This window comes from Enhydra lutris, unplaced genomic scaffold, assembly GCF_002288905.1.
Source record: "Enhydra lutris kenyoni isolate GAN:26980312 unplaced genomic scaffold, ASM228890v2 scaffoldscaffold4, whole genome shotgun sequence".
In the NCBI taxonomy this organism is placed as follows: Eukaryota; Metazoa; Chordata; class Mammalia; order Carnivora; family Mustelidae; genus Enhydra; species Enhydra lutris.
Window position 1 is genome coordinate 37222571 of NW_019154088.1, and position 17767 is coordinate 37240337.

At 36.4% G+C, this 17767-nt stretch overlaps 1 protein-coding gene across 3 annotated transcripts in view; it reads right to left on the reverse strand.

Moving 5' to 3' along the window:
* Window positions 1-143: 143 nt before the first annotated feature.
* The window catches only part of LOC111161007 (protein transport protein Sec23A), a 63507-nt gene continuing 45883 nt past the window's right edge, over window positions 144-17767 (reverse strand). The window contains exons 17-20 of one of the 3 annotated variants that reach the window (XM_022524456.1): window positions 15956-16042; window positions 13709-13786; window positions 11398-11427; window positions 144-1569 (exon numbers count right to left, since the gene is read on the reverse strand). In XM_022524456.1, the coding sequence (XP_022380164.1) occupies window positions 1480-1569; window positions 11398-11427; window positions 13709-13786; window positions 15956-16042 (285 nt within the window). In that variant the 3' untranslated portion in view covers window positions 144-1479. Of the gene's footprint in view, window positions 1570-11397; window positions 11464-13630; window positions 13787-15955; window positions 16043-17767 lie in introns of all 3 variants that reach the window. The other 2 variants (XM_022524447.1, XM_022524438.1) reach the window with 2 other exon arrangements.

Consider the following 17767-nt stretch of genomic DNA (forward strand, 5'->3'; position numbering starts at 1 on the left):
CTGAGCTGTACACTTTAAATGTGTGAACTATGTGGTATGTGAATTATATCTCAATAAAGCTGCCATTTAAAAAAAATGAACACTTTGTAATCTATTCATAGCAGGTTTTATAACTGCTCTAATTCCACATTAGGCTTCTCAGGCTTTACTAGACTTCGAAATAAGCAGGAAAACACAGAAAAAGTATATTTTATTGGTATTTAGGCCTAGCACAGTTCAAATCAAATAAAATGGAACAGAGCAATTTATTTAATTGAATATAACATATAAACATTTTTTTAAGTTTCTGTTTTATCATATGATTGTGTTCATGCAAGTACAATCATCAAACTGTCCTTCTAAGCATTTATCATAGCACCACCTTTTATTTGCAGTACTTGATATAAATTTCATTGTCAAACATCTGGCTTTAGCAATGTAAACATTTGCTACAAGTAAACTTTAAAAGGTAAAAGTGAATGATACTAATGAATAAATCAAAATAAAACTGAGCATCACATGATATCATTCAACAAAATATTATATAATACTGTTTCAATGAGAACAACTTAATACATTTCACAAAATGGAAGCAAAAATAAGAAGTAATATGTAAACTCCCAAAATAGTGTTAAAATACTGTAGGATATAATGTAAAATTTACCTCAGAAAAACAAGGGGAAAGAACATAACCATGCAGTAAAAATCAATTTTGGTTTAGTAGTGACAACAGTTATTTTACTGCAGACTTCCTAAAATGCATTATGACAAAATGGTTTATTTTCAATCACCCTTCTTAAAAAAATTATCATGTTTAATCATGTAAGTTGGGTACTTTATGGGAATTCCACATTTTTTGTCAGTTATGGAACTGTTACCCCAGAAACTTTTCATCTCTAAACTATTTTTCCAAATGACCAAAAACATTAAATTATCTTCATGAAAATTACCTTATATAAAGTCAAATAATTCCTAAACAAATCATCATAAAAATAAATCTGCCTTAACAGAATAAGTACAGAAAAAGTATATGCATAAGTGCTTGAAAATCACAGATATATTTCAATAAACAGGCAAAAATGTTCGCATTTATCATAACTATTGATGATTTTGTTTACTTTCTGGTTAAAACCAAGAAACAAGTTTTCAAAAAATCAGCAAGGACATTCAGTGCCACTTTGGATTTTTCTGCAATACACAAATGAGTTCTATCTCTGTAGTACAAGGCCAACTCTATTTTTACTCTCTAACATAATTAAGTTATAAAGATCTCAGATTTCTAAACCCAGTCATAATACTGTGGCAAGCAAAATAAATTTGTTCTTATTGCTCTTATATTCCAGCTTAATCTACAAATGTGAACATTTTTCCACATGTTGTCTTAAACCATAGAGTCTAGAGAGATACCTCTGTTGGATTCCACAGATAAAATGAAAAAGGAAAAAAAGGAAATTGAAATATTATTTCATCCTCTTAAGAGTCCTTAATATGTTTAGCACTTCAAGCAGCACTTGACACAGCAAGTTTCTTCAAGTGATCCATAAACACTTGTAAACTAACATCATCTGTAAGAATAGGTGCTCCAGACTCCTAGAGGAAAAGAAAGATACTTGCTATGATTAAAACGTCCCTTAAAATGTAAAAGCAAATGTTTGCAACAGACAAGGAATCACTGTAAGCAGACTAATGCCTATGCTCCTGTTGTAAAAATAATCTGACTGGCCTTTGCCCCTGGCTCCTCTGAGAAAGTCTCTACATCCTTGGAATGTCCTAATAGTGTCTTATTATTCATGAGCCCCTCCGATCACACCTGAGTTCAGGCTTTAAGATGAGATGAATCAGGATGGGGGCCAGTCACCAGAAAGATCAACATGTGATCAAAGGGCTGGGGATTTAGGATAGCCTGACCTTTAGGGAGGGAAAGTGAAGTCAAGGGAAGGAAAAGAAGAGGAAGGGAACTGGAGATTCAATCAATCAGGCTTCGTAGTAAAGGAACAAACTCTGGATACCAATGCTCAGTGGAGCTTCTATCTAACAGATTTATCAATATGCTAGGAGGATAACACATTCTCATTCCATGGGGAAAGAACACAGAAGCTCTGTATCTGGAGCCCTCCTAGATCTCATTCTGTGCGATCTCTTTGCTGGTATTTAATTGCAATCTTTGTAATAAAACTGTGATCATAAATACAGTGCTTCTGTGAGTTGTTCTAGGGAGTTGTCAAACATGAGGTGGGGGGAGGTGTGGGGAGCACTAATAACCCCCAAACACACACACACACAATTTGTAGCTAGTTGGTCAGAAGTGCAGGGATCCCACTTGCAGCTGGCATCTGAAGTTGGGGACAGGTTTGCTGTGAACCGTGTCCATTAACCTGTGGAGCATGCACTGCCCCAAGGGGACACCACCAGATTTGCACTACAGAATCGGAATAGCTATGTAACCAATTTAATCTTTACAGTAGTAAAGTGTTCATTTGTCTTGAATGTATTGGAGCTTTATCACTACTAAGGAATAAATACATGTCTTAGTGAGATTACTGCTGCCTGACTACTAAGTAAAATTGAAATTGCACATATTTTGGGGTGCCTGTGTGGCTCAGTCGATTGAGCATTTGACTCTTGAATTCTCGAACTCTCTGAATGGTTTCCACCCAGGTCATGGTCTCCGAGTCTCGGCATTGAGCCCCATGTCCGGTTCTGTGCTCAGTGAGGAATCTGTTTAAGAGATTCTTTCTCCCTCTCCCCAGCCCCATTCTTTCTCCTCCTGTTCATATGCTCTCTCTCAAATAAATAAAATCTTTGGGGCACCTGGGTGGCTCAGTGGGTTAAGCCTCTGCCTTCAGCTCAGGTCATGATCTCAGGGTCCTGGGATCAAGCCCCGCATCAGGGCGCTCTGCTCAGCAGGGAGCCTGCTTTCCCCTCTCTCTCTCTCTCTCTCTCTGCCTGCCTCTCTGCCTACTTGTGATCTCTGTCTGTCAAATGAATAAATAAAATCTTTAAAAAAAAAAAAATAAAATCTTTAAAAAAAAATAAAAACAAAGAAATTGCACATATTTTAATAGACATGCCAGCTGGAAGGAAGCATATTTACAGTATTTTTTAAATAAACTATGCTGGGCACCTGGGTGGTTCAGTTGGTTAAGCGACTGCCTTCGGCTCAGGACATGATCCTGGAGTCCTCCATCGAGTTCACATCAGTCTCCCTGCTCAGTAGGAAGTCTGCTTCTCTCTCTGGCCCTCCCCCTCCTCGTGCTTTCTCTCTCTCAAATAAATAAATAAAATCTTTAAAAAAAAAATAAACTATGCTTATCATTTTCATTCAAGTCATTTTAATTGATCTCTGTAGGTTCTAAGTAATTAACAAGAGTTAAGGAAAATTCCTAACTTCTATTTTAATAAAAACTATGTTGGTAGGATGACTTTGGTAATCCAAACCACTAATAGTGAAATCTATTGTAGCAAGAAAAAAGTTTTCTGAAAGATTTTCTATGTGGATTTTTAAATTTTTCACCTGATACTTAAGTTCTCATTTATAAGTAAATATAAAAAATCTAAAACAAATGAGTAATTTTCAGAGATCAGCAACTAAGTAACAAATAGGAGACTGGGATTTATATCTTTCAAAAATTCTAGTCTGGTATTGCCACAGATGTGCCATAATCTCTCCTGAATAAAGGAAAATCAATTTTATTATGTTTTTTCAAATTCAAAAAACTTGAAAAACTAGACAATGAAGGGAGACAACAGCACTGGGAATAAGAATTTGGAGTTTGGAGACAGAGTGCATTGGCTCAATTCTTTACTCAGCCACTTACTGCCTGTATGACTTTGAGGAAGAGAAGTTACATAACCTCCGTGTGTCTGAGTTTCCTCATTTGTAAAATAAGGATAACAAAAGGACCTATTTCATATGGATGTTATAATGATTAAATGAGTTCAACTGTGTAAAGAAACAGCACAATACCTGACATACACAGCAGGAATAAACGTGTGAGCTATTATTACCTCTTCTGAGAAATATATTATTTTATAACACTGAAATATTTTTCCTTATTATACATTCACAGTTAACACAGAGAAGCAAAGGCCTCAAAAATATGACCTAGACTCATAATAAGCTGGTAGCTCTTCCTTTTTTTTTGGTAACTATTCCTGATTTTCTTTCAATTTACACGTTTTCCACCTCAATTCACCCAATCCCAGATCTATTTCAACCAGTCAAGACAAAACACACATCAATTTTCTAATTTATATACTGTAGAGATCTTATTTGAAATTACAAATACTAATGCTCAACTCAAACTTATCAAAAATTTGCAGCTGATCTTAATTTTTCAACTGCACCTTTTTTCTTCTTCAACTATATCCATGATTGGGCAGTAAGATCCAAGCTTTTCTATCACTCAGTGTATGAAGCACAGAAGCAGTGGGGAAGCAGTGTTGCAGTGGTGCCCTCTTCAGGCCATCTACGGATAAAACTTACCACTGGGTACTTGATTTCTGACAAAAAGAAAACTAAAGTGCAAGATTGTATAATTTTTAGTAAAATGCTTGGCTACCAAGTTAACTCCCTAAACTGCAATCATCGATTTAGCTTAATGATTAAAAATTCATATTCTCCAGTCAGATGGCGTATAGTTAAGTCCAAACCCTGCACGGTTTAGCTATGTGATCTTGGCTAAGTTATTTACGCTATTTAAGCCTAATTTCCTCTTCTGAAAAATAGAGTTAATAGTTACCACTCCATGAGAGTGTTTTAATGATTAAACAGAAGTGCATAAGAAGCTCAGCATGGGAACTAAAACAGTACAGATTCAGTTTATCAGTTATTATTATTATTATCTATAAAAATACTAACACTGGGGCGCCTAGGTGGCTCAGTTGTTAAGCATCTGCCTTCGGCTCAGGTCATGATCCCAGACTCCTGGGATCCAGCCCCACATCAGGCTCCTTGCTCAGTGGGGAGTCTGCTTCTCCCTCTCCTACTCCCCCTGCTTGTGTTCCCTCTCTCGCTGTCTCTCTCTGTCAAATAAATAAGCAAATAAATATTAACATAATTTCTCTTACAAAAAGCATAGGCCAATAAAGACCTTAGGGCTCTCATTTATGCCTCTAATGCCTCTACTTACAGGTCATAATAATTAAACTTCAAAGTTTAAAATAGGTTTTCTTTCCTATTTTAAAATATCTTTGGGGCACCCAGGTGGCTCAGTCAGTTAGGCAACCAACTCTTGATTTCACCTCAGGTCATGATCTCAGGGGTTATGGGACTGAGTCCTATATCGGGCTCCACACTCATCAGGGAGTATGCTTGAGATCCTCTCCCCTTCTCTCTAAAATAAACAAATAAATCTTTAAAAATAAAATATCCTGGGGCATCTGGGTGGCTCAGTTGTTAAGCATCTGCCTTCGGCTCAGGTCAAGATCCCAGGGTCCTGGGATCGAACCCCACATCCAGCTCTCTGCTTGGCAGGAAGTCTGCTTCTCCCTCTCCCACTCTCCCTGCTTTTGTTCCCTCTCCCTCTATGTCTCTGTCAAATAAATAAATAAATCTTTTTTAAAAATTATTAAAAATAAAAATAAAATATCTTAAGACTTATTTTTCCCCATTGATAACAAGGAAAACTAATACCTAATATTTACTGAGTCTTACTGCACATATTATTAAACTCTATAATAGACAAAGAAGAAAAGGCAATGATAAGTAACTTATAGTTTTCAACTACCAGCCCAGAATGATGCCTCTCCATGTTTACCAGCTCAACAAGTTCTTTATAAACATACCAACTACATCTCCATGTTATAATTTTTTTTTAATAGGCCCCAAACCCAATATGGGGCTTGAACTCACAACCCAAGATCAAGAGTCACAAGCTTACTGACTGAGCCAACCAGGCACCCCCATGTTGTAATTTAAACCCAGAGAAGCAAGAACCAAGTTTTATCTCCATGAACTAAACCATGCTTTTTAATAATGTACAAATTCAGTCACAAAGATGTATTTTATTTGATCTGCATTAATGTGGGCTCACAACACTTTGTTAAAACAAATTATGTAAATGACAACAATCAGCTAGAGGGGAGGAACAGCTACCCCTTCTAAAAAAGGATATCTGTGTTTTTCCTACAAACCGTAGTCCACCCGAGTCCCCTAACCCCCAAGTATTGCCTCTTCACACTGAGAGTATGAGATTTTCTAAAAAGAACTTCACCCATTTGTTACTCCCCTGGCCTCTAAGGGCAGTTGATAGGGAACCCCTGATGAATACTATTTTAAAGCGTCTTTTAACTTCCCCTTCTTCATTATGACTAATCACCATTTCCATGAACTTTAGTAATTGGTCCTACTTTCCTATCTTCTTGCAATTTTCTTAAGTAAGTTTCTCTTAAGTTGTGAGATCCAGAACTAAGTCCAATACCCAGATGACTCAACCATAACGGAAAGGCTGATTCATGGTACATTCTGTATTCCAAACTTCCATGTCATAATAGTATACTTGACTTTTCATTTCATAGCAAGTGGAATGGCAAGGTTGATATTGATAATGTGTATATGCATTACACAGGCATAATTTTTTTCTCTCACATGCTATACCCCTTCCACACTTCCCAAGAATAAGCTCCTTTCCTTGCTATAAAAACCTTACCTTTCAGGAGTTTTAGATCATGGATTCAATTTTTTTTATCTATATCATAAAGGCTCCTTAACTCTTAAATACCTCCACAAAGCTCCAATACTCTAATCTCTGTTCTCCTGCCCAAATCTACTATACTCAATACATGCTATGTTAAGGCACTGTGGAAAGTCAAAAATTAAAATGACACAGTCATCACTCCTTAGGGACATCAGAAATGGATGAAAAAAAAAAGGAATGAAGGGGCAGGCATATTATACCAAATGAGTCATGTAATCATCGAAAAAGTTTCATGGATGGTGCCTGGGTGGCTCAGTCAGTTAAACGTCTGCCTTTGGCTCATGTCATGATCCCAGGGTCCTAGAATTGAGCTCCACATCAGGCTCCCTGGTGAGCAAGGTGTCTGCTTCTCCCTCTACCCCTCCCCACTGCTTGTGCTCTCTCTCTCTCAAATAAATATCTTTTAAAAAAAGAAAAAAGAAAAAGAGAAAGAGAAAGTTTCGTGGAGTCAATGAACTCTGAACTCAGCCTTAAACGATGGCTACCATGTGGTGATAGGGACGAGTCACAAAGATGGTAACATGCTTACTGTATTCAAAGAATAAGAAATTCTAAAATTATAGCTAAAAGTGAGAAAACTTCTTTGGATTATGCAATAAAGAACCCTCAAAAGCAGTATAAAGAGTCTGTATGTAATTCCAAAGGGGATTATTAAAGATTAAAGATTCCTTTTTTTTTTTTTAATTTTATGTTATTTATTTATTTAAGAGTGAGCAAGCACATGAGCCGGGGGAGGGGCAGAGGGAGAGAGAGAATCTTCAGCAGACTGCGCTGAGCACAGAGCCCGACCCAGGGCTTGATCTCACGACTCTGAGATCATGACCTAAGCCGAAACCAACAGTCAGACACGAAACCAACTGAGCCACCCAGGTGCCGCAAAGATTAAAGATTTCTACACAGTTCTCTTGACTTAGAACTGCTTCCAGACCACTGTGGCCACTGTCAAAATGGAAGAAACAGGGCTAAAAGCACTGACAGTCTATGTTAAAAGTAACAAGCGCTTGACCTCAGTTAGTGACAGAAAAAGGAGATAATGGATAGGAGAAAGAGACCAAACCATTTGTGAATAATTAGGGATAGAAGGGAGAAAATAAAATGCAAATGACTAAAGTTCCAAGTCTTGGGAACTGAGAGAGTAGTGTCGCCCTTTGTAAAAATAGGAAAGTCACGCAGAATAAGATGGTATAAAAGAGATAAATTCAAGTTGGAACATGTTGCTTATGAAATGTCTAAAGGAAGCTCCAGTGATGTGTAACAGACAGTTACAGAAATTCCAATCTACAGCTCAAGGTGAAGTCAAACCAAAGATGGAGATTTGTTAAGTTAGCCTCAGATGAAAGCTGAAGCCATAGGGGTGTATGTAATCACCCAGAAAAACAATGTATGCAAAGAAATCAGGGCAACATTTTGAAGCACCTCTGTATTTAGAGGGAAGGGGCCTTAATCCTAATTACTACATCTTCTACCCAACCTGGACCTCATAGTCATTTAACATTGCTCTAAATTATTGCACTCCCTTTAATGTGTCCATCTTTCTTATCTCCAGCACTAAATCACCCCCAAAATCTTCCACCTTTGATGCAATGCCTGAACTACAAAGCATGGTTAAACATAATGGAAGCAAACTCTAGAAATTGTTAGGAAATAAAATGGGTCCTCACTGCTATAAAAGCCTTTTACTCGCCTGCTGTTGCTTTCTATTTCTATTTCTAAACAGCTATTCCATATAGCTGTTTTTAAATCTTTTCTATTTTCTAGTCCTTTAGCCCTAGCATGTCTCACTCTTAATGAATAATCCACTATTATCTAAAAGAAACAGGCAATTACCCAATATGAGCGTTCTGTCCCCAACATCTTTCTCTGTCATTACCCTTCCTACCATTTGGTTCCGTAGAAGGAATGTCCTGCCTCTGTACCAATGCTTCAACTCCACACAGTGCTTGTGATCACACTGTCTGCTTTTGAAGATCTTAAACATCTATAAGCTGTTCTTTGGTCAGCACCTTACACTTGGACTACAAGTAAGTTCTGTGCCCTTATCCTAATAAGAATCATCTTTCTATCCTACCACCCGAACTCAAACTAGATTGCAACCTCCTTACAACCTCCACTCCTTTACCGCCACTAATTCCTTATGATCTGCCTTGTACTCAACTACTACTTAAAACTGCTTACCAGGACCACAAATGACCGTCTAGTCTTCAAATCCATCCACCTTTCTAAGTCTTCACCCTCCTTTAAGGTCTGCAGCATCTCAGAATTTGTTAACCCCCTTTCTTCTTTCTATAAAGCCCTCCTTCACCTATTATGACATGGTATGGTATTCTTTTTTTTCTTTTAAGATTTTATTTATCTATTTGACACAGAGAGACACAGCAAAGAGGGAACACAAGCATAAGGAGTGTTAGAGGAAGAAGCAGGCTTCCCGCCGAGCAGGGAGCCCTATATGGGGCTCAATCCCAGGACCCTGGGATCATGACCCAAGCTGAAGGCAGACGCTTAACAACTGAGCCACCCGGGCGCCCCATGGTATGGTATTATTTTCATTTTCCTTCCACCTCTCTATTATAAAATACTCCAACCACTTGTAATTCCTCAAGGTTTATCTCATCCTTCTTTTGCCTCTTTACTCCCTCTTGAACAAGTATCCGCTGTGATGACTTTAAGTATCACTTGTCCATGATCAATTTTCACATCCTTGCCCTGATCACCAAACCCAAATTTCTAATAGCCTCCTCAATTTGGCCATCTAAATGTTATCTCAAATTCAGTGTACCTGAAATCAAACATTTCTCTCTGCTTTCCCACTCCCTGGCACACGTTCTCCTAGTTACCCAGGCTCAAAATCCTGTATTACCTTGTTCTCCCTCAACTATTTATTTTTTAAAAATTCAAACTTGTAGAAAAGTTGAGAAAAAAGTACAATGAACACCCACATACCCTATACCTAAACTCAATGATTAACATTTTGCCACATTTGCTTTATGTTTCTATATATGTTTCCTTTTCTTTTCTTTCTTTTGTTGAGTAATTTCCATAAGTTGAAGACATCATGATATTTTACTCCCTTTAGGATAGATCTCCAAGGTCATGGACAATCACCTATATAACTACAACAATAGTATCACAATCAAGAAACGTGATAGTATTATACTAGTAATTGATATAGAGTCCATATTCAGATTTCACAAGTTATCCCAATTATGTTCTTTATAGTTATTTTCTCTAATCCAGAGTCCAATCAGAATTCAGATTTGGGGGGCGCCTGGGTGGCTCAGTGGGTTAAGCCTCTGCCTTCAGCTCAGGTCATGATCTCAGGGTCCTGGGATCGAGCCCCGCATCGGGCTCTCTGCTCAGCAGAGAGCCTGCTTCCCCCTCTCTCTCTGCCTGACTCTCTGCCTACTTGTGATCTCTATGTCCAATAAATAAATAAAATCTAAAAAAAAAAAAAAAAGAATTCAGATTTTGCATTTAGCTGTCTTGCTTTAGAGTAATTTTTACTTTCCTGCAACTTCTAACCAAATCTCACTGGTTCCACTCCTAAAATATCACCAAAATATATTCCTTTTCACCATCCTGCCTTCATTCACCCTCATCTGGATTACTTCAAAATATAGTTTCAATCTACATACTGCTCTCAATTAACCCTAACATTCACCTATATTATCTAAGACTCAAATTTGACCCTGTCCAAAAACCTTCAGTAACATTTTATTATTTACTAAATAAAGACTCAGCTCCTCAGCATTCAACCTGGCATGTAAGATCCTCCACAATTTAGCCACATGATACATTTCCAGTTTATTGTTCTATTCATCCTGTGTGCTATGTACCTCACACAGTCTACACTGCCCTCTACCTGGAATTCCTCGCACAATTTCTACTTCTTGAAATGGTAACCATTCTAAAAGGAAATGTTGCCTTTTCTGATCACAGACAGTCTCCTGCTGCCACCATGTGCTCTCTTCAAAGCCCTCTTCCTCTGCTAAACCCTGTAATATTTTTCTAAATATCTTTCTAAAAGGAACATATCTCATACTGACTTATATTTTAATTACTTAAAGATACGTGTATTATCTCTAATGCTAGATTACCAGCTCCTTAAAAGCAGAGATGATCAAAGTGATGAATCACTAAATTCTACTTCTGAAAGCAGTATTACACTATATGTTAACTAACTGGAATTTAAACTAAAAAGTTGAAACATTAAAAAGAAAAAAAAAAAAGCAAGGATGATCATTATGGACTGGAAAGTACCAATACAGAGTCCTGTATATTGGATACTTGATAAATGCTGATATATTGTACCAAGAGGTAGGACTTGTAACAAATCAAAATATATTAACAGAGATTTCCAGACCTCCGCCTCTCTTGTTCAATTACAATCCCTGACCTCTTCCAATTTATTATATGTGGCCTTTTATAGTTCATGTCTTAGCATTAAGCTTAAATCGTCACTCCCTATATTATACACTATATTGCTTTTTATCTCAAGGGCGTAGTCCTAAACTAGGAATATGAAGTAATTCTACCTATTTGATATGATCACTTTTTATTTTCTCTGATGCCACCAAATGCTAATTCTATTTTCTACTCATTTTTTCATTACTCTGCCAAAAGAAATCATTAGCAAATACATAGGGGAAAATATAGCTCTCACTAAAATAACAAACTATAAATACACAAGAAGTAATTTCCAATATCCACTATTTACACTTACCTGTCCCCAGGCATACATATTATTATGAGTCTGGGAAGGGTTGACTTTTGAAAGCAGGAAACGGGCCTTAAAAACAAAGATGAAATAACGTTATCCATCAAAAAGAGATTTAATCAATATGAACTGAACACATTATGCGATCTAAAATCAACTTTATTTAATATGTTTTGGTAAAATTAATTTTATTAAAAGGCAACTTTCAAAAAAATAAACTAAATTTTGGAAATATGTGGGCCACTACATGTTACAAATAAATAAATGCAGTCTCTTCTCTCCAAATCATACATTCATAACAACAAATAATAAACTGTTGAATCCAAAACTGAGCAGATAAAATTTATGTGTGCAACAAGATTAGTGTGGAATGTACTAAATACCTGGTCTGAAACATCATCAGAGACTTGAAAAAGCAAAGGGTATCTTATACATTCTTTTACTTTAAACAATGACTCTCAAACTTTCTTAGACTGTAGGCTATTCCATAAGACAACTTACCCAACATTTTAACCATCTCTCCACTAAGACTTATAATCATGAAAACCAGAATAAAAGAGGAAAATAGCACCACACATGATGAGACATCAAGGAAAGAACTAGGCATAAATTATTATTTCACACTGGAAAAACACAGGCAGTCATATCTTCTGAAATTTAGTATCACATAAAATCTTTTTCTACTCTATGAGTAAGTAGTTTAACACCAGAGCACTGGCTCTGAAGTGAGAACACCTAGATTCAAATACTAGCTTCTCCATTTACTGTGTTTCCTTGGCCACAAGTAACCTAAGTCTTGGTGTTATTATCTGTAAAATGGAGATAACAATAGCACTGTTATGAGGATCAAATGAGATAAGGTGTATAAAGTACTAACAGCTTTACAAATTCTCAATACATGGTATCTCTTATTAGAAATATAATAAAGCTCTAAAAATAACTGCTACCATTTCTGAATAATAGCTACTAATATTTACCACCTATTTTATAATACTGTGCTAAGCACTAGGGAAACAATAATCAAAGCAAGGTCCCTGCCTTTAGCAAGTGAAACAAACTTACAATAACCTATAATTAATTTATTATAGTTCTAATAAAATTACAAGGAAGAAATAAAAATTATTTTAAGAGTATATGTTAAGGGATTTTAAAAAAAAAAAAAAAAAGAGTATATGTTAAGGGATAGCCAAACTATGGAAAGAACCTAGATGTCCATCAACAGATGAATGGATGAAGAAGATGTGGTATATATATACAATGGAATACTATGCAGCCATCAAAAAAAAACCGAAATCCTACCATTTACAATGATGTGGATAGAACTAGAGGGTATTATGCTAAGCAAAATAAGTCAATCAGAGAAAGACAATTATCATATGATCTCTCTGAAATGAGGAATTTTGGGGGGGTTGGCAAGGAAAAAAACAAGATGGGATCAGGAAGGAGACAAACCATAAGAGACTCTATCTAACAAAACAAACTGAGGGTTGCTGGGGGAAGAAGGGTAGGGAGAGACTGGTTGGGTTATGGACATTGGAGAGGGTATGTGCTATGGTGAGTGCTATGAAATGTGTAAGCCTGATAATTCACAGACCTGTACCCCTGGGGCAAATAATATATTATATGTTAATTAAAAAATTTAAAATAAATAAATGAACAAATAAATAGATAAATAAAACAGTATATGTTACGGGGTCTTAAGCCTAGCCTTCTGAAAGGTCCTGAAGGGCTATGTGTATATGTACATGTACCTTATTAAATCCTCCTAACTCTAAAAACCACAAAGCCTTCTGTAATATACTTTCCCATTACATGACATTTTCTAGAGCACTGAAATGACAAAATGAGGAAAACAGAAAATGTTACCGTAAAGTTCATATTCATAGACTTCTTCACTAAATAAACAGAATTAACGGAATTATACTAAGAAAGGTACACTACATTTTCTTCCAAGTTGTTCTTCTTGCTCAACTAAAGCAGACGTGCCACCATAACATCATCCTGGCTCTGTTATTAAATGTGGGCTGGTGGCAGAAGGTGGTGGAAATTGCTAGCTTTAGGCAGCTGGCCAATAATCACTGCTTTGCTCTCAATGCTAAAACAAAACAAAAAAAAAAACCTTTTACCCATCTTCTTCCCCTTTCCTTGCCTTATGAAGCAGTCTTTTCAAATTAAAGTCAAGAAAGCAAGTAGGAACAACTCATTACAATACTAACAACAAAACATTAACTATACTCACCTGGCTACCTCCATGTTCAGTGTCGATGTATCTCGGCATCGGAAATCTGGAGTGAAGAATCTCCTGTGCATCATCCACCGGGGCTTGTAGAAGATGGCGGAAATTTTCATATTCTGGCATGTCCTGGTATCCTGACTTGCGCCACTGTGCAATGGTCTAATTTTAAAGCAATTAAAGGAATTATTAATTTCTTGCCAACCCAAAACCTTTAAGAGGTTTTTCCAAAGGAATTGATCCTCAGAAAATAAGAAAATTATAATCATTGTTTCATTTATCAGTTATCAAATCAAGAACACTAATTTTTGTATCCTTGGGTAAATAGATACAAAATTAGAGCATTTCTTCTCCTTTAAAAGTAAAAAGAAATAATAAACCAGAAAAAATTTTAAACATTATATTATTAGCTAAAACCTATTTATTTAAGTTTATGATGAACAAGGGGGACTTCTGTTAACAGAAGATTTCCCAGAGACTTCAAAATTAACCACCTACTATTACAAAGTCTTTATCAATGGCTTTACATTCTGGCAAGATAGATAAACAGAAAAAATTTAGTGATGATAGCAATAACATTATAAAGACAACAGACCTGTAGTAGAGCATCTCAATCAATTCTTTTATTAAGGCAAATGGCTCCAAAAATCATGTAATTAAATCATCCAAAAATTTAAATTTGTCTTCATTTCTAACTTAACTGCATCAGTCAATATATACTCTATATGGCTTTATATTCCTGTATTTAACAGAGGAACAGTGATGTGCATTTCAGATTTCTCCTTTAAGCACATTAACAAGCTATTTAAAAAAAAAAAAAAGCAGGGGCGCCTGGGTGGCTGGGTGGATTAAAGCCTCTGCCTTCGGCTCAGGTTGTGGTCCCAGGGTCCTGGGATCAAGCCCCACATCGGGCTCTCTGCTCGGCGGCGAGCCTGCTTCCCCCTCTCACTCTGCCTGCCTCTCTGCTTAATTGTGATCTCTCTCTGTCGAATAAATCAATAAAATCTTAAAAAAAAAAAAGGCAGCAAAATACCTCTCTCTGTCATATAATAGGCATTATCCTTAAAAATTAAATTACAGGGGCACCTGGGTGGCTTGGTGGGTTAAAGCCTCTGCCTTCAGCTCAGGTCATGATCTCAGGGTCCTGGGATCAGGCCCCACATCGGGCTCTCTGCTCAGCAGGGAGCCTGCCTCCCCCTCCTCTCTGCCTCTCTGCCTACTTGTGATCTCTCTCTCTGTCAAATAAATAAATAAAATCTTAATATATACATATATATATTAGTACTGGTACCAATTAAAAATAATAATCAATAAATCTTTTAAAAGGCGTAGATCATATTACTTAAAAGGATATTTTGAGTACACCTCCACAATTACTGTACAAATCTAAAATCATTTATAATTAAAATAATAGGAAAAATAAGTCTGCACAAGTTACTAGAATTCTAGACTAGAAGTTTGAGTGTTGGTCTGTAAAAAAAGAATCTTTGTATCTTTCAAGGCATCCAGAATACAATGCTTTCTTACACAGAGAAAACATTTTAATTACTGGCTGAACAAATAATGCAGGAATGAACAGAGTTCTGCTAAATACTTGGACTAAAGCTTAATGGCTACTCAGATATTCTGCTCTTTTCAGTCATGTACCATTCCAATTAAGTAAAGGTATAAATTTTACTTCTAATTCACTTATGATTTATTTTTTTTTTTAAGATTGTATTTATTTGACAGGGATCACAAGCAGGCAGAGAGAGAGAGGAGAAAGCAAGCTCCCCACTGAGCAGAGAGCCTGATGCAGGGCTTAATCCCAGGACCCCGGGATCATGACCTGAGGCTTTAACCCACTGAGCCACCCAGGTGCCCCTCACTTATGCTTTAAATGAGTTTTCAGATCATGTGGAATAAATTTTTTAAGTACTTTCAGTGCATTAAATGGAATACTTTTTAAATGATTACATCAAATAATGAAAGGGAGACCCTCCCTACTGACAAAGGCTTTTCCCTTCTCAATGTCTCAGGTAAAAACCAGAAGTATGGCATGCCTATGTACACATCAATGCTTTTAATTTCACAGCACTATGCTTTGTGTAAAATCCATTTATCAAATCGTACATGGACAAATGGACAAAACAAGCACAGGTAGGTCAACTGCAAATGAAGTCTAAAAACCTGTGGCAGGAAGAACCATATTTTATACCTATTATATAAAAATGGAAATAAAAGTTTATTAGAGAAGAAACAGTAGTCATTCAGTAAAGAAGAGAAAGCTTCCATGAATAAAAAGACTCTATTGCACCTATGTGCATAGCTTTCAATGTCATGGAATCTTACCTCACCATGATAAATCAAAATCTGGAAGAACGTGTCCATGAGAAGAATGCGATCTGCAAGAATGCTGCTGCTATCAAGAAGAACCGGCTAACAGAAGAAAACAGTGAGAGAACAAGAGGATGGAAAAATAAATAAAGTTACAAAACAGACCTTTTGAGAATATCTTTAACATTTTAAATTTATATCTTATAACTCGAAAACATCTTGCTATCATGAATTCTTTTTTTATGTTAAATTTTTAATTTTTTTATTAACATATAATGTATTATTAGCCCCAGGGGTACAGGTCTTGTGAATCGCCAGGTTTACGCACTTCACACACTCACCATAGGCTATCATGAATTCTTGCAGTACATTTTAATTTTCTAAGAAGTCACAAAAACAGAGACAACAATTAAAAAACAGAGTAGAGCCAAGAGGAAATCAGGAAATTTCCACTCCTAAGCCTGATGATGGCCCCACTGAGTAAGAGGGGAGAGGCTTGGGAAAGAGCAAATTTAGAGATGGAAAAACAGTTCAGAGTAGGAAATGTAAGGGAGTGGCCAGAACTAATGACATAAATTTTGATATCACATGCATGAAGATGGTAATGAAAGCTATGTGATCATATCGCATCACAGTATGTATCTACACCACAGAGGGAATACAGAGCAAATGCCAGAGACTGGGCCCCGGAGCATGCCTACACTTCAAAAGATCTGAAAAGGAGAAGACAGCAAAAGGAAACTGAGAAGGAACAGGCAGTGATTAGGAGGAAAACCAGTAGGTATTGCAGGTGTCAGAGAAGCTTTAAACAAAAGGTTTTCGAGTAGAGTCCTCATTAGGTAAATAAATGCTGTCGAGAGTTCTGGCAAGACATAGGCCATTGGTGACCTGGTAAGAGTTGTTTCAGTGTAATGCTAAGGACAAGAATCTGAATAATGTAGGTTGAGAAGAGAATGTGAGGTGTGATCATCATAGAGACAACAGGTAACTTTCTGAGTTTAGCTGCAACTGAGACCAGAGAAATGGGTGGCAATTAGAGAAAATGTGAAGTCAAGAGTGGTTCTGTCTGTTGGGTTTTTTTTTTCTTTTTTTTTTTTAATTAACATATAATGTATTATTAGCCCCAAGGGTATAGGTCTGTGAATCATCAGGCTTACACACTACACAGCACTCACCATAGCATATACCCTCCCCAGTGTCCATAACCCAGTCACCCTGTCTGTTGGTTTTTAACGTGAATGTGACTCAGATTTCTTTGCTAATGAGAATGATCCAGAGGAAGAGCAAGGGATGATGGAAGAAAGAGAATAACTCCAAAAGCAAACTCTTAAGTAAATGAAGCTAATGGGATTCATGGATTAAATGGGAAGGTTGGAATTTAACAGGAGCAGACAGTAGAGACTGTACAATTCCAAATTTCCTCTAAACACTTATGTACATTTTTCAAGTATCTATAATTTACATGTATTACTCTGAAATAAGAAAAAATAAATCTCTAACACTTTCTTTCCTGATTCAAAGAACTATAAAACCTAATACATAGCTAGACCATCACATTAACAATACATATTTTCCAGGAAAGAAGACGCTATGACAAACTACTAAAAACAATTATAGTAACAAAATGCTTTATACAATATTTTTTACAAACACAATAATAAAGGAATCATGGGAGATCATTAATCAGGTGATATTATAAAAATTCTCTTTATGCTGACCATTCTTAAATATTTTTAAATACAGTCATTGCATACTTATAAGTGGTAAAACAGACAATTTTAACTTCAAAATAGAAAAACTGTTTATTTAATAGTTGGCTAAAGTAAG